The 17,704-nt window shown below is 42.1% G+C and overlaps 1 protein-coding gene and 1 long non-coding RNA gene across 2 annotated transcripts; one reads left to right on the top strand and one right to left on the bottom strand.

Annotated features, from left to right (window-relative positions):
- Window positions 1-4,351: 4,351 nt before the first annotated feature.
- LOC115683860 (cytochrome P450 714C2-like) lies at window positions 4,352-7,151 on the bottom strand. Its single transcript, XM_030608495.2, has 5 exons — window positions 6,700-7,151; window positions 5,821-6,047; window positions 5,485-5,732; window positions 5,022-5,376; window positions 4,352-4,925 (listed from the first exon to the last, which is right to left on the bottom strand). Exons 1-5 carry the CDS (start codon window positions 7,007-7,009, stop codon window positions 4,491-4,493), a joined length of 1,575 nt encoding a protein of 524 aa, XP_030464355.1. The 5' UTR covers window positions 7,010-7,151; the 3' UTR covers window positions 4,352-4,490.
- On the top strand, window positions 6,046-7,631 carry LOC130137731 (uncharacterized). Its single transcript, XR_008816107.1, has 2 exons — window positions 6,046-6,473; window positions 6,655-7,631. It is a non-coding gene; the product is annotated as an uncharacterized LOC130137731 (long non-coding RNA).
- Window positions 7,632-17,704: the final 10,073 nt, after the last annotated feature.

Here is a 17,704-nt window from a genome sequence, read left to right as displayed (position 1 = left end):
GTTCCTTACGCTAGTGTTGTCGGAAGTTTGATGTATGCTATGATGTGTACTCGACCCGACATATGTCATGCTGTGGGGTTAGTGAGCCGTTATCAATCAAATCCTGGTCCAGCACACTGGAAAGCAGTTAAGAGGATCCTGAGATACTTGAAAGGCACTATGGACTATCGACTTTGCTATCAAGGGAGTGATATACGCTTATTAGGATACTTTGATGCTGATTGGGGAGGAGACCTAGATGAGCGTAAATCGACGTCTGGATATGCGCTCTTGCTTAATGATGGGGCAATTTCTTGGAATAGCAAGAAACATGCATGCATAGCTTTATCTACGATGGAGGTAGAATTTATTGCATGTTCTGCTGCAGTACAAAAAGCAGTATGGCTAAAACGTTTCTTGGAAAATTTAGCCATTGTCACTAATGTCCCAAGACCAGTGACAGTATATTGTGATAGTCAAGCAGCCATTGCCTATGTGAAAGATCCCAAGTACCATGGTAGGACGAAGCACATTGACATAAAGAATAACTTCATCAGAGATATAATAGCGCAGAAGGAAGTAGTCCTGCAATATATTTCAACCAACAGGATGGTTGCTGATCCATTTACGAAGGCTGTTCCAAGAGACGTGTTCTTGACTCACAGGATGTCTCTAGGATTACGTAGAATGTGATTATAATATGTAATATTGTTGAGGATCACTGGATTATGTTTGTATATGTATTGTACTTGTTTGTTAATGAATTGATATTTTATCAACTAGTACAATGTTATGAGACTAGCACAAACACACATATATTGTTGAAAGGTATGTCACCAGGCAATGATTGGCTCACTCACACGAGCAATCGCCTCAAACGCTATAGTAAGCGGGTTGAGATGAGACGATATGTACTATAAATGCTGGAAGAGTAGTTTAGTACGTAAAACGATTTAATGTCGCCTTGATTGGAATCAAGATGAGGTCTGTTATTCGTATGTGATAAGACCGAACATGATAGTCCCACAATCATGTATGCCTGAAGGTAGCCGGATGCGAGTACTAAATTGGGCGTTGTGGAAAGCGAGCTGATATAGCACTCGGGCTAAACATGAGTACGTGAGAAGCACGTGACCATGTTTAGGCTAAGATCCGTATAGTGGATATGATTAATAAATGACATACGCTCTTATAGACAGAGAAATCCACTATAGAATGTAATTCATACTACATGTGCTTTATTCGACCAATAAGGGAGATGAGTACAATTATCCCTATTTACTCATCGTGTGAGTCCTTGAGGTAATTTATAATTTACCTCACTTCGTGTCCTATGTTACTTCTGACTGTGTTCTCGAAGTAGAAGATCAATGTTGCTACTTTAGCATGTTACCGGCAGTCATGAATAGATATGGCTTTATGGGACGTGTATAGGAAAGCAGTTGTTTTGAAATGGAGAGGGACATGAGTGCGAAGGAAGACTATTGTTGTTTTACATCTATCACATGCGTTTACCGGTCGACCAATTATTTCGCCTTTGATGGCTTCGAAAATAATTGTAAATACATGCTGTTCTTGAGAATAATCAAGTTTAGCCTTTAAGGGATAGGTATACTTGGACTGATGTAACAAAATATGTCTGGGGCACTGTGAGACATCAATGGTTTATTTATTTTTGGGGTTGTAGCCATTATGTTGTCCCTAACAGGTACATAATTAGAGCTCCCAAGTGCAGGTGTACTCATTGGTCGCACGGTTTTCTTGCCAGTATGAATTGTTTCTAAGGTAGATGAATGTTGAATGCCTTATGTTCTTAATAGAGCATCATCAAGCCTATCATGTGCGAGTGGGAGATGTTATATTTCGTCGGTCTGCCCATTATGTGTGTGTCCAAGGGACACCATTTGCTCTAATAAGAAGTATGTCTGAGAGACACCTTTTGAAGAGGTGCGAGGAGAGTTTCTTAATGGAAGTTAAGATAACTTCTTCGGTAGATGAACAAGATATAATTCAGAACTCTCTCTCTCTCGACGTATAAGGATTCCGTATCTATTCTTAGAAGACAATCGGCATTAACGCTGTGGAACAAGAATACTTTCCCTGTGATTGTATTCGGACCAACGTGAAGTAGATTCGTTCATCGTTTGCTAGTGATTCAACGTGTGATCCTGGAAATTGTGTTTGGAGTGCATCGAACAGGCTAGTCGATTCTCCCAACACTCGATTCCTACAGATACAAACGGGCTAACCCGTTATGACTAGTCAGCGGTATAATAGGAACGCACTGGATAACCGCATCTATTTTAAGAGGTTAGAGAATGGCAGCTACATGTATTTGCTGCTGGATGTTGATGATAGGTTGAGAGCACTTAAGAACATAGCTGATATCGCTAAGCTAAAGGGCAATTAAGTAGGGAATTCGAGATGAAAGACTTAGGTGCGGTGAAAAAGATACTTAGTAAGGAGATCCAAAGGGATATGTCTATAAGGTTGCTTCGACTAATAACAGGGTGATTATATACGTAAGTACTGAGACAGTTTAGCATACAAAAAGCCAAACTGGTGAGTGCCCAACTTGCTGCGCACAGTCGAGGAAGATGAGGAATATATGTCTTGTATTAATTATGCTAATGATGCAAGTAATACTCTGTATGCTATGATTTGCACTGAACCAAATATTCCGTATGATGTTAGTGTGGTAAGTAAGTATATGAGTAATCCCAAAAAGAAGCACAAGAAGCTGTGAAATGAATTTTGAGGTTTCTAATATGGACAACAGACGGAGGTTTAAGATTTGGGAAGAGACGGACTCCAAGAGATATAACAGATAATGTGGATTTCGATTTGGCCCGTGACTTGGATGGACAAAGGTCCTTGATAAGTTATGTGCTCAGTTCTCTCGATTGTGCCGTCAGTTGGAAAACACAAGTACAACCAGTAGTTGCTTTAGACTGACAACTAAAGCATTATATATTACGCCAAATGAGGCCATTAAGGAAGCTATTTGGCTAAGAGGTTTGCTTAGTGATCTCATATTGCAATAGATGAATATTGTTGTTTACTGCAACAATCAGTGTAATGCATTTGACAAAAAATCATATGTATCACGAGCGTATGAAATACAATGATATCTACCATTTTCTAAGTGAATCGTTTCATAGGGAACCGCATCCATTCAGAAAGTGTACACATCAGGTATTCCAACAGACATGTTAACAAAGCCTATCGCATTGACCAAATTCTAGTACTGTTTGGACTTGATCAATGTCTGCAGCGAGGGAGGAGCATGGAGAGACGGCAGTTGATGAGGATGAAGTTGGATTTCTTGCCAAAGTGGAGATTTGTTGATTATGGCTCGAAATTAATTCTGATTGATTTGAAATTAGGCGCAAGTTCATGATTTTGGCACAATCAGGGTATTTGCGAGGGCTTGATGATAGAGAGGCGGGCGATCGCATATGCGAGGAAAGGCCCGCCTAGCACCTAGACGAACTTGGCCACTAAACGAAGGATCATGACTAATCCATGAAGCGGGCGGACATCGAGAATTCTAAATCCTAGGGTTTTCTTATATGTTCTAAATTACTCCTAGGGGCGGGCAATATCATAATTGTACACTTCTGTGATAAATATGGGTAATTAGTAGATGAGGAGATGCGATATCTACTATTAGATGGAGGAAAGATTTACGAATATAATTGAACCTGTACTTGTATATAAAGGGGTCTTTTCCCACTCATTCGATCGACCTGTGACACAAGCGCCAATGAGTGATTAGGCTAAGCGAGTCCAAGCATGCGGATAAAGCGGGTCAGACTCTCGAACATTGCCCAATAACTATTATGTTTTCCAGCATAGTAGCTGGCATGCCCAAGCATCCGGATAAAGTGGGTCGGACTCTCGAACAGTGCCCGATAACTATTATGTTTTCTAGCATAGTAGCTGGCAACTTGGGCATATCTTGGCAGGCACTCGGCTCGACACAGCTACAATACAAGCTTGCTAAAAAATCATATTTTCAAAGTTTTTTTAAGATTAGAAACTTTTGAAAACCCAAGAAAGTTTTTAGAGCCGCAATCCAAGAGAGTTAAGAGCATGAGAAAACTCATTTCTTATTTTCTCATTTCTTATGATTGATTCTTGTGGGTTAGGATGTTACCTAAGATTGGAAACACTTGAATGTGGGCCTTCCAAACGATTGTAATATTCACTTTACCGATTTCAGAGGAACAACCTTGTGGATCCCTTTCCGTGGAGTAGGCGCGTTACAAAACCACGTAAATCCACAATGTTCATGTTTTATTTTTGCAATTTATTTCTTTGTTGAATTGTTCCGTTTATTCACCTTCCGCATTAGTTGTAACATGTACAATGGAGAAAGATCGAACTTTGCCATAAACTGACACAAAAGTGATGAAAAGGAAAGGAAAAGTACCTTTCGAATACAGCAAGAAAGCGTATAGTGGGCTTAAGAAAAAACGGGGTGAAAAAAAAACCGTCTCTTGAAGGGATCAATCTCGAGATAACTTGGTGACTGAGAGTTCGACGCCGTGTCCAGGTTCAATAACCAAATTAAGAGCAGGGGAGTGGATGTAGTTGGGAGAGAGGGTGAAGGAGAAGTTGGAGAGAAGCTGGGCAATGAGAATCTTGAGCTCCACCAAGGCCAGGTTCTGCCCCAGGCACATGCGAGGTCCCACTCCGAAGGGCATGTACAAGTGCGGCAGCTTGCAGGCTCCCGTGATCCCGTTGGCAAATCTGCCCGGGTTGAAGGAGTAGGAGTCTGGACCCCATATCTCGGGGTCTGTGTGCAGTGTCAACACCATCGTCCACACATTCACTCCCTTCGGCACTTTCAGGTCCCCGAATTTCATATCCGTTAAGGCCTCCCTCGACACCACTGCCACGGGGGAGTATAGCCGCAGCGACTCATTTATCACCATCGTCAGCTGCACCCAGGACAGAAATGTTAACACATGCCAATAATTTGAAATGAAAACATTATATTATATGCACTCTGTCTTAAAGGTATCGGGAAGGCGCACCTGTTTCATCTTACGGACCATATCGGCATCAGGAAGACGGCCCCCACAAACTTCAAGAACCTCAGCGCGCACTCGATCTTGCCACTCTTGACTGGAAGCCAACAGCATGAGGCACCATGTCGCAGAGACGGCGGTGGTCTCGTAACCGGCTAAGTAAATGTTTTTGCAGTTGTCGACAATGAAGCGGTCCATGGCCTCCTGGCTCAAGTCGCTGTTTTTGGCGCCCTCAAGAACCATCTGCAGAAGGTCCTTCTCATATGCTGCGTCCATCCTCTCCTTCACCACCTGCAGTATCAAACTGCGGACCTCCTTCTCCAGTGCCCAGGCTTCTCTGTTATTCTTGGTGGGGAGGTATCTGTATCATTGTATAACCAAAATTGATTAAAGCCATCTGGGTGATAGTGCATTTTCTGTGGGTGCTGCTTAATTGGAGGTTTTTCGGGAGAGAGATTTAATTACTCACCTCATGCCAGGAATCCCAGTGGAGAGAACTTTCTTGGACATGGCCTCTTGGAGAGCCCTCAACTTGTGGAAGATCTCCTCTCCTTTGGCAAAATTGCTGCCAAAGCAGGCTCTGGAGATGACATCTCCCGAGAAACTTCTCATGTGCTGGTCGATGTTAATGTCGACTACTCCACCGGCTGCGTCCACTTTGCTCTTCCAGGACTTCAACAGTGTCTCTGTGGACTCGTTTATGAGGTTTATCATCCCCTGCCGGCCGGCAAATTCCCAAATGTTAATTAAAACAATTTGGTGGTGGTGACCGTGGTATTAAAAGACATCGATTAAGATAACATACCTTAACCTTCTCCATATAGAGCTCAGGAGCGAGGATCTTGCGCTGATGAGCCCAGTGGTGGCCGTTGGAAGTTAGGATGCCTTGTCCCATCAAGGGACCCCTCTCCTTGAACTGGTATGAGGGCTTCCCCAAGTCCAAGGATGTGCAGGTGGTAATCTCCCTCACCACGTCTGGTTGGTTCACATAAACTATCTGTGTGTTCCCCAGGGAGAAGGTAAATGTATCTCCTGTAAAAATAATGACACACCAGCGCATGAGATCGGCCTGATCTGATTGTCCATGTCCGAACCACAAATGATCTGTCCAATTCATTGAAGGAAGGGGAAGGAGAAATGATTTGATACAAGAGTAGTGAATTACTTTTCTGTTTTTTACTGAGCGAGAACGTGTCAAATGAAATTTAGTGTGAATGTGAGTAGTGATGATGTTGGGGCGCTGGAGTCATTTTGGTTGGGTCCAATTCAGATCCAGCTCCAGAGGAGCTACCCAGCGCATGCATCGGTAACAACGACCCCAAAAAAGAAAGATCAGCCATTGGCAGGGGTTGCAAGTTTGACAAAATGGAAACGGACAAAGAAGGAATTTTCAACATCGACCACCCTATGCCGTGCGGTGTGTCAGACGACGTGATTGGCTTCAAGTTCGACCTTAAGGTACAGAAAACATATGTCATGGTCATGCACATGATCATGTAGATCCGACTAGGAAATTTAAGTCGCACCAATCCCTAAATTTCATGAACTCCCTAATATTTGTACGAAAATCTTGCGTTTAATTTATATAGTTTGGAAAATGGAAAATCGAAACACGTGAATATTGTTAGATTAATTGTAGGAAAAAGATGAAGATCCCAGTTAGGACGGCGGGGAGGTGAACTACCGTATTGTTGTCTCCACTTGTCGAAGAAGGGGAAGAGGACAGTAGCACAATCATGGCGGGCAGGGGGCTGGCCAGGCGGAGTCTGGGGAGCGGAGGAGGAGGAGGAGGAGGATCTCGCCTTCTTGATCTCCATAATGTTGCCGAGCAAGAAGGCGGGGGGTGGTCCATTGATGCCTTGTTTCCTCAGCAAGGACCTCAACTTTCCCGGCTTCACCACCAGCGCGTTGTACAGCCTCAGCAACACTCCTAGTACCCCCACCACGGCTATAGATATCAGCGCCTTTGCGTTCGAGTACTGCAGATATTCCATCGCTGATGATCCTCCCAAGTCCTTGTGTGAACTTCACTCCGGAGTTCTGGAGACTTGGAGATGACAGCACTGATTGGGAGGTGGCTAATGGGTTTGGTGGGATGGATGGGGGGTTGTGATGCTGTTGCCAGATGCTAAGCAAGGCTCGCTTATATATATACAAAGAGTGACCAGGACAAGGTCGTCATAAAAGAAAAACGAGTGTAGCCCGCCAAGTAAGTCCCGTCAAAGTGGAATTGCGAATGTCGAAATCACACTCCCTTTTGATTAAAAATAGGAAACTGCGAACCCATTTTACGACGACCGGCATGGTTTGTCAGAGAGCGAGGACAACCGAGCACTCATTTTCTATATGGAATTTGGAGCTGATTACCTTGGAGTGGGCTCTCTCTCCACCTCTCAAGGACCCCACCAGCAAAAGGAAACAAAAGGAGGAATGACCTTTGGAACACAACAATTAACAAAACCTTCAATGTGCTTAACGTGTTCCCTTTTCACTTCTGAATGTCGTATTAAACCAGTTCCAATTTTATTAGGGAAACTCTTAGGATCCATTTGTGATGCTCTTTTTTGCTTTGAATATTTTAGTATTCTAAAATGAACGAGATCCGATTTTCATTCACGATAGCATGATCCGACATCGTGTTTAGCTGACACAACTGAATTTGGTGTTTAATCCATAGTCTTAAATGCATCGTTGGCTCGTTTTGTTGACGGTTTAAACTTTTATGAAAAGAAAATTTGCTTATTTTTCATTGTTGGAGTGTAAACCGGGTTAATTCCAAAAAAAAACACCAACTTTAGGTCGAGGGACAATTCTGGCCCGAACTTTTTTTTGTCTCGTAAAAAAACACCAACTTTCATTTAAATCCCAAATTTGGCCCCCCATTGACTTTCTGTCTGAAGTTACCCTTGTTTAAGAAAAAAAGTTATGGTGGTGAGCCTGGTGAATCTCATCCATGGCGTATGTCGACGGACGATGGTCTACAGCTTCAGATTACGACAAAACGACGAAGTTTGGCCAGAAAGATTTAATCTGGAGATATTTTTGACTTGCCGGTGAAGTGAAGGAGACGAACAGTTTCACCGTTATTCTTCAAGCTATGGTTCAGAGAATAAGACAATGAATAATGTTTTAAATCCAGTCAGCAAGTTACGTGGATTTATTGCTAAGGTGGAATAATCAAGTTGGAAAATCAATGGTTTTAAGTCAATAAGGGCCAGATTTGGGATTTAAGTGAAAGTTGGTGCTTTTACGAGACAAAAAAAAGTTCGGGGAATTGTCTTTCGACCTAAAGTTGGTCTTTTTTTTGGGACAAAAAAAGTTCGGGCCATAATTGTCCCTCGACCTAAAGTTGATGCTTTTTTATGGAACAAAAAAAGGTTCGGACCAAAATTGTCCCTCGACCTAAAGTTGGCGTTTTTTTTTAATTAACCCAATTATTGAGTCAAAATAGGGACATATATTAGTCAAGTCATTCCCACGTTACTATTCTGTCATAGAAAAAAACCATGATATGATTCGAGTTTCAGAACATTTTGTTCATTTGTATTTCGGGTGGACGTGAATTCAACGAAGGCCCAATTGCGGATAGTGATTTTTGTAAAGAAGAGACAAATCATGTTAGGTGGGCGGTCCTAGCACTCCACGGGAGACTCCCTTCGATGGACGATGTTAAAGTCAAAGGATGTTGGGACCGCTGAGCAAATTTGGAGTGCTGGTTACGTGCCCCTGCGGGAGTGGTTTCGCTTCGGTCAATATTGGCCAGCGCCACGTTATGATACACCGCGGACCAAGTGTCGTTTCCATCATCGCTAATGCTCTCCACCAGCCGATAAACTGTGTTAAAAATGCTGAAACCTTGACCCTGTTCATCCTGTTTCCTCCCATGTCTGATCTCGGAATACAGCGGTATCCCCTCTAACTTTCTCCACGGAGCTCATTACTTTCTCCAATAAGCAATATCATATTACATAATATTCCCAAATTGTATCTACTCTATTGTGTAAAACGAAGAGAGTGTCCTACCTTTTATAGGATCTCAATCTCTCTCTCTTCCTTCCTTCAATATCGTCAGTGCTTCTTTTACAATTATAATGCACGTAGACGGATGTACGAGTTTATCATCCTATGTTATCTCTCGCATGTTTCGATATTAAAGTCGGAATCTTTAATAACCTTCAGAAAAATAGCTTGAATCTTGAATTATATTCCTCATTGTGTTGATATGTATTCCATTTATATGTGCATTTTTATCACTTTCTTTCCCATTATTTACTTTTTTTTCTCTATTATTTATTTTTATCAGGTTCGTTGATTCAAATTTGTTTTTAATAGAATAGCTTTTGCCTAATCTTTCAAGGGTTGATTTCTTACTTACCTGCATCGCGCGTGCCCTACTTACTAATGAATTCTTTGGCATTTTCCGCCCTCTCTCTAGTTGGAGGCATTGTTTTAATTAGTTGATCATAAATATGGACATCACCCGCTAGCTAAGATTGCATGTAAACGATGTTCAAATTATTTACTACCAATCAGAAGAATGATTAAAAATAATTTTTGGAGAAAAAAATTTGAAACCCTTACTTATTTATTTTTTTTGCTAGAAATTGAAACCTTTATTTAAGTAGTGACCAAACAGCATTTTGCTTCCCCGCTGTACATGTTTACATGTCGAGTTTGCTGCTACTTTACCCAGATGCAATTGGTTCTCTGTTTGTTAGAAGAAATAGGCGTTTCATGAAATTTTCATGCTAACCTATTCTTGCTTTCTTGCAAAGTTAGCGGTCTGTCGCACTCAAATCAAGAGGGGTGATCAACCTTTTATTGATCAAGCCAATCTCATGGAATACAAATAAAAAAACGGTGTCATCTGTCTCTGGCACATGGCACGTATAGCATTTTTTTTTTTTTGGGTCAAACACGTACAGCATTAATTAGGGACGTGCTTTAAGTGCGCTTGTTACCTAACCGTATGTCTCAGATGCATAGAAATAGAACATGTTATTTCAACAAGTCTGTTAAACGAGGGATGCTCTCTCGGACGACGCATGATATAATTGACACTTGACTCTTGAGTATGAATTTGTTGAATGGAGAAAGCAAACTTATGAAGTCGCTCCTCTGTGTTCAAACGTTGAAACCCTCTTCGGATCATCCCACTGTTCCACGAAAGGAAAGGCTGGGAAGTCCGCCATCCATATTTTGCAGGACTATGACCAGAAGAAGAGTGGAATTTGGACGCCCCATCTGGAGCGGAGCACCTCCCTCCCCAGACCGCAATCTGTAAAGGGAAGAAGTTCAGCCCCCCACCAAATATCTGGTCAAAAATTACTCCTCCTGCGTCACTTTCTATTTAAATTAGGCAAAGGCGCTAAATGCGGATCTTTGATGATTGCCATGCACTTATTAATTCCCAATTTCAATAATGATACTCTTTTATATAATACAATACAGTGCAGTGCCAGTCAAACATTCAAAATCTCTTCACAAGCTCTCTCGTACTCGATCAGACCTCACTTGTCGTCCTAACTCTCCCACTACCGGCGGCATTTGTCTACTGGCGCTGTTATAGTTGAATTCTTCAAGCCACCATTTTGCGAATTTTCATTCATCCAGCGACAAAAGAGTTGATGTTATTTATAGGCTTCAAACTAGCTGGAGAGTGTCCCGATCCACCATCAATCGAAGAGGGAATAACCATAGCAAAAATAGCACATGACGTTAACAGGGGCACAAAATTATGTGCGCTTCTCACGTAGGAAAGGTAATCTTCTCTCTCAAAAACTCAAATCTTCAGCTCGTGAAAAAGATTTTTACTTTTTATTTCAGTAAAACTAAAAATGAAAATTCGTTATTTTCTTGGAAAAAACATGTTAATTTGTAAAACAAACGGTTTTCAATAAGAATGGATAATGTTGAAAACTTGTTTGGTGAGTCTTTGCAATCGTCCCTTTGTACTATATTTCAATCAGTACTCCATCCATTTATTTAGCATCTGTCAGAACACTATTGCCGATTTTCCTTTTCCACGGCGTCTCTTATAAAATATAAAATCTGTGGGTTGATGGAATCCCGTGAACCCGTCATCGGCCCTCCTAACTTTTTGATGTATACTTGAAAGGAAAATTCTTGAATTTCTAATAATTGGCCCCACTTCGACCGTACATAAAGAGAATATATTTACAAAATGCAAAAATCCCTAAATTGACCTCAAGCAATCCCAAATTGACGTTGATTTAAGGTTAGTTTGATCGTCAGGATTTTTTAATATAATAAAGTGGATAGAAAATCCCCCAAATATGGACATATTTAATCCTATCAAGTATTTAGTACATTTCAGATCATAAACTCATTTTTTAACTCATATTTGATGAGCTAAATTATTATATGAGTTAGTTATATTCAATAAATAGGTTTAGAATGGTAAAATCCAAAATAATATAAATGCAAAATGAGTTCACAACTCACCTAAACCCAATCTATCTCTATAACTTTCTCTTCACTCTCTCTCGTAAGGGGTGAGTATGGGCCCAGGGTCCCGACCGAATTGGCTATAGGAGCTGATCCGGTTCCAAGTTTTCGCAACTCCCGGTTCCAAAAAAAGTGAAATCGATACTATACAATTCGGCTCCCGGTTCCTAGGTAAAAACCGAACCAGGAACTGATGAACCGGACATTAGTTAACCCTAAATTCTCTTTTTGTTCTTGCTAACAATAACAAACACTACCTCTCAAGTCTCATTCGCCTCTCATCTTCTTGCTCTGCCACATATTAATAACAACCAGTGCCCACTAACTTAACGTTTTATATTATTTTCTTTCTCTCTATAACTAGTTTCTCACATTTTCGTTCACCCACTTAGGGGTGAGCATCAGTCCAGGGTCAACCCTGGACCCACCTTGGACCGACCCAATCCGACTAGTCCTGGTTCTCTTCCCAGGGGGGCTGGGCCGGTCCTTGGTCCCGGAACCCCTGGATCCTGCACTATGCGGGTTGATCCTCGATCTTGAGACTTTAGGATTGGTCCAACCGGACCAACCCTATATATATTATATATAATTATTATATATCATATAATATATTATATATTTTTGTTTATTTTAAACCCTACCTTAGCAATTGTGCCTCTATTATTTCTCTTTCTAATTCGTTTATGCCGCGTAGAATTGTAAATTAGAAAGTAGAAACCCACTTTTCTTTAGTCAAAAGAAACCCACTTAACTGGTTTTTTTTTTTGTCTGTCCTACTCTAACTCTCAATTCACTCTTAGACTTTTGCTTTGCCTCTTATAGGACGTAGGAGTCGAAATCCACATATGAAACTACACCTCCCCACCCCTAACCCCTTTGAGAAGATAGGGAATCGAACTCCTCACCTCCCCATTCCCAAGTAGGAAAGGTGGCCACTGGGGTAAACCTCAAGTGGTTCACTTAACTGGTTCACCCAGCCATAATTTGATCAAAAAAATAGAAACCCTCCTCTTCCTTGCCTGTCACCTCGCTTTGTTCGCTTGCCTGGGAAACCCTATTGCTCGCCTCACGTCACTAGCCTCTTCGCTCCCCTTGGCCTCACTTTCACGTGTTTGTTTTTTATGGTTTGTTGCTCTTAGCAAATGAAGATTTTTATTGTTATCTTATCTTAGATTTATGTTTGATATATACCGGTGTTCATAGTTTGGTTGCTCAATGTTGCCTTGTTGATGGATATGAAATTTGAAAAGTATATTTTTACTTTCAAGGAATACAAAAATGAAACAAAAAAATAATCGATTGGTCCTGGGTCGGTCCGGTCCACAGTCTTAGGCTCAACAAGGTTGGTTCTCGGTCCCAAAAATTGAGGACCAACACCATACAGGTTGGGCCTAGGGTTAGGTGCAAAACCGGCCTAACCCAGACCATGCTCACCTCTACACCCACTGCCTTTTTCTATTAGCAGTGAAGATCCTCATCTCTAGTTGAATTCTTTTGAAGTTGGCATGTAGGGTACAAATTGTTCAAAAAAGTTAGGTTGTTTGAGAATAACATGGGGACTATAGTTAGTATATTTTTTATCAAGTATACATTTCTAAAGTACAAACCGATCACGGTGATGTCTTCATCATCTGGCTTGAGGAAAGGGAAGCTTGACCCTTCACTCAATAGGATGACTATCGCATTAGGAACTATAGCTCTTGTCCAATCACGGTGAGCATGCCACTAAAGAGTTCCTTCCTCATTGGTACTTATTTGTTTCGTTTTTATGTTATGTGTTTTGAACTTCTTATTATTTATTTTATTTTACATGGTCATCTTTCATGAATTATTACTATTGACAAATGGAGATTTTTTTGTTGTTACATTCACTTTAATTTTGCTTAAATAAAAATGAAACAAAAAAATGAAACAAAAAAAATTTGGCCAGTTCCCGGGTAGACCTTGGAGCAAATTGACAAGTTAGGCTCCGGGATCCAAGTTAAGTTCCAGGTTCAAAAAACTGAGGAACTGGTTCCGATAGGATATATTCCAAATTCCTATTGGTTTCTGTCGGAACCAGAATCAACCCTGGAACCGTTCACCTCTACTCTCTGGTCCTCACTCAACTTCGCGCTCGCTCACTCCGCGCCTACACTTCAGTCTGGGTATGAGTTTTCTTAAATTGAGTTAAATATGAAAGTATTTAGCAATATAAGTCGGGTCGGTTTTGGGTCATTAAATTTGCATTGTATAAAAATTTGTCAAAACATGTTATATGAGTCAACTTAAGTTGGGCCATTTTTTACCAACCCCACCTGTTTGACAGGTCTAATTTTAGGAGAAATTGAAAAATGAATTAAAAAATTCAATCAAATTAAAAAACTGAAAATTACAAAATTCAATTCGATTAAAAAACTGAAAAGGAAAAACACTAGATCTAGGGAATACGGCTACCGCCGCCCCCAACAATGGCAGTAATAAAAGCTGGTGACCACCAACGTCGCCATGCATAGATCCGTAGATCTGAAACCTCGACAAAGAGAGGAGGCGAGGGAACATCAAGCAACCACCAGCGTCGTCTCTGTGCCACTCAAAGTGATCGAGATTTGAGTTGTCGACGATGCCAAATATCTCCAACCTCTCCATCAATCTTCACCTCGCCTCTCGAGAGGTCTGTCCTCCACCTAGATTCTCACGTCACATCTCGTCGTCGCTGTGAACTAACATGTCCTCGCATCACTCCATCGATGATTGCTTTTGCTCGTTAGGCCTAGTCATGGCCACGGTTCGGAACCGGCAGTTTCGGTTCGTGGCCATGTGTGAACCGGAACCGGAACCGCCCCTAGCAGTTCCGGTTCCGAACCGGCCGGTTCCGGTTCGTAATTTAAAAATTAAAAAAATAAATTATAAAATAAAAAAATAATGAATTATAAAAATATGAAATAATGAATTATAAAAATATGAAATAATGAATTATTCAATATAAATTATAAAAAAAAAATTGGAACCGGAACCGGGCCCGTAGGCCACGGGCCGGTTCCGGTTCCGAACCGTAGGGCCCTGTCAACGGGCTGGTCCGGGCCCGAGTTTGACCGGGCCGGTTCCAAGCCAAAACCGGCCCGTGGCCATGACTAGTTAGGCCTTTGGCGACCCGTCCTTGAGTATTCTTGATGTCTGATCATTTAGAAAGTTCCCAAGAAATTTGTTGCTCCCAAATCACACATCGCTCCATTGGAAGATAACATGGTTGGCTTCTACGCGTCTGTAAGCTTTGGCTAAAATGGTTGAGCAACCAACAGCTTGTTCTTCTTGTTTTGTTTATTTATTGTTTTAATTTGTTTTATCTAATCTGGGTTTATCCCATCCCTTTTTCAGATTTCTTATCTGACATTTAATCCAAACATATTCGCGTTAAACAGGTCTGGAGGAGGTCCCCAAAGAATGAGTAGAATAGTTTGTCATCCTAACTTCCGCAGCCTAAGGATTTTGAGAGAGAGGAGGCCAAACGTCACTGAGGGGGTCGACGGCGAAGTAGTGACATAAATGTGGCTAGGTTGGAACTTCGTCATGATGTTGGCTGCCTGTACACACAGACACATAGAGATAGAAAAATCCCTAATAATCTTTAATAGTGGCGGTGATTGAAATAGAGCCATAGGTATGGAAACAGCGGTGCCAACATTTACGAAAGTAATGACGATTGGTGGCGGTGACGGTGGTAGGAAGAGGAAGATAAAGTGAAAAAAAAAAAACATTGAAGACATAAAGATAGGATTATCAAGTTTATAGCTAGGATTGAGATGTTATAGTTATGTCTCCCTAAGTTAAGTTAAAGTAAGTGACGAAACCAGGGTGAACCAGGCCTGCGTCTTCATCGCGTACGACGTTTGCGAGCAGACTGGAGTCGTGAAGAAGAGAAAGGGGGTTGAGGCGTTTTCTGAATATGACACTGAGTGGACTTGTATAAAAATGACATGGCACCGCTTGTGTACACAGGAGTCACCTTTCCAAAATACTCCCTATACTAAAAACCTGTCTCCAGTAACTTCATACACTTGATAAATGGCCTCCCAAGTTGGTTGCCGATAGGAAAGCAGCCGGCCGTGAGCATGTGCCTCTCACGTGCATAACTTTGCACTCATCACGGGGACATTTTTGTACTAAAGCAAAAGATCAATACATGAAAGTAATTAACAATTAAAAAAAGAGAAAATTAAAAACGAAAACCACAAAGCCTGGATATAGAGAGTGGAAGAGAGAGGAAGCGGAGAGGGTGCTGCCGCCAGGCACCAGCGACGGTCCGGCATCCCCAACGGGTTTGTGCAAACGAAATGTGGCTGCCGTGGTTCCAACTTGCAATTTGATTTGCACGTGTCATGACCAAAAATCTGGCCAAATGGCTATGGGAGTGCTCAAATACAGACCTCCTCCATTGCAATGGGGAATGCTCTCATCCGTTCACTTCAATCCCAAGTTTATCCCCTTCACTTCTCAATCTTAAAGCCCTCACCAAAAACCTCCTCCTCTCAACTTCATTGTCCTCCATTCAAAAGCCCAACTCCGTCTTTCCCCCGACCAATGTGGAGTTGCGGAAGCCCTCGCAGGATCTCTTCAAGCAACTAGTACGTACTGCTAGTTTGTGCTTTCTGTTTCATCAGCTCATCATCATTGTTATTTGGCTAACATTTTGCCTCGGAGTTGAATTCTTAGAGATGGATTTGTTGGGCGCATAACGATTCCCACGGGCTTGATTTGCGTTGGGGGCAACTGCCGCCCATTTACTCTAAAGCCCGGCAAGGGACGCCAATCCCTCCCCGATGCACGGTGGTGCCACCACCACCACTCGGTCCGCTCTCACTGTCTCTAGGGTTTATCCTTTCCCATTTCAATTTTCTCTCTTTTTGACAAATTAAATTTCACATATGAATCAATGATTTTAGGTCAAAAGTAAGCCTGATATGGATGCAAAATTATGCACGTGAGAGGCACATGCTCCGCACCGGCCGTTTTTCCACTGGCGCTGAGTCTAGGGGCCAATTGATACACTATTATTGAGTACAAGGGGTTGTATGAGACTAGTTTCAAGGTGGAGGGGGTATTTTGTGAAAATTAGCCCATTTCAAGAATTAACCGGAATTTTCCCTAAATCTGAGGGTATCGTTTCCTAACCTTTTATTGGTGGATTTCAGGTAAACGATCTATTATCTACGTGAACTGAAATCATAAACAACGCCATCTAGCTTCCAAACGAGGAGCTCCAAAGTCAAGACCCAAAAAAAAAAAAAATCATAAACTAACATGCGCCTAATGGAGCTAGAGCCATTGGCAGCCCTAGCCATTTTCTCTGAAAGAGACAAAAGACATAAAAATTGCAAAATTTTACATTTCCAACAAATATTTTCTAATAAGTCATTTTTCAGGATAATTACACTATTTTCTAGTGTTTCGCCGAAATCTAAAAAGGAACTGGAAATTATTTTTTGTCATTTGGAAAGAAAAACTTGATTTCATTTTCTAAAATAATATGACAATTCGTGTAGTATAAGGGATACCCAACTGCTAGGTTTTCGGTTGTAAGAGCCGAGGTTTCTCTGGCCGAGCAACTATGAACCCGAGCACAAGCACTAGGGACCCGAGCCCAACCTTGATGGACTCAGGCCCAATGCTGGTGACTTGGGTGCAGGAGTTGGATACTCAGGAACAGCCGCTGAGGACTCGAGCTCGAGTACTGGGGTATTGTGCCTAGCCTCGAGGAACCTGAGCCCGACCTTTGTGGACCTGGGCTTGGCCGCTGAGGAACCAAACTTGAGAATTGGTGACTTGGGATCGAGAATCAGGTATCCTAGCATGGCAGCCAGGAACTAGAGCACAGGCACAGGGGTCCTGAGCATGGCCGCTGAGGACTTTGACACAAGCATTGGGGCCTTGGGCTCGACCACTTTGTACCAAGCCTTGGGTAATTGTGACTTGGGCATGGGAGGTCGATATTTGAGCACAGTTGTCGAGGGACTCTAGCACGGACACCAAGGCCTTGGGCATCACAAAGGAACCAAACCCAGCCTCGCCTCAGTGGACCTAGGCCCGAGCACCAAGAACTTGGGCATGGGAGTTGGTACCTGAGTTGGAGACCCAAGCATGGGGACCGTGATCTCATGCCCAGCCTCTATTGACTCAGGCCTAAGTGCCGGACCGAAGTCTTGAACCCCGTCTTTGTGGACCCGACCCCAAGCTCCAATGAC

The sequence above is a fragment of the Syzygium oleosum genome, unplaced genomic scaffold, assembly GCF_021117445.2.
Source record: "Syzygium oleosum isolate NSW1041296 unplaced genomic scaffold, Sole_v2.1 Sole_v2.03, whole genome shotgun sequence".
Taxonomy (NCBI): Eukaryota; Viridiplantae; Streptophyta; class Magnoliopsida; order Myrtales; family Myrtaceae; genus Syzygium; species Syzygium oleosum.
The sequence above is the reverse complement of the archived record's forward strand: the minus strand, read 5'-3'. Positions and strand labels throughout refer to the sequence as shown.

Bases quoted from the DNA above. Each gene is read 5' to 3' on its own strand.
- LOC115683860 (XM_030608495.2), bottom strand. From the start codon at position 7,009: ATGGAATATCTGCAGTACTCGAACGCAAAGGCGCTGATATCTATAGCC. The intron at 6,048-6,699 runs GTAGTTCACCTC...TTATTTTTACAG, and splicing joins CAAGTGGAGACAACAATACG to GAGATACATTTACCTTCTCC. The intron at 5,733-5,820 runs GTATGTTATCTT...GCCGGCCGGCAG, and splicing joins TCTATATGGAGAAGGTTAAG to GGGATGATAAACCTCATAAA.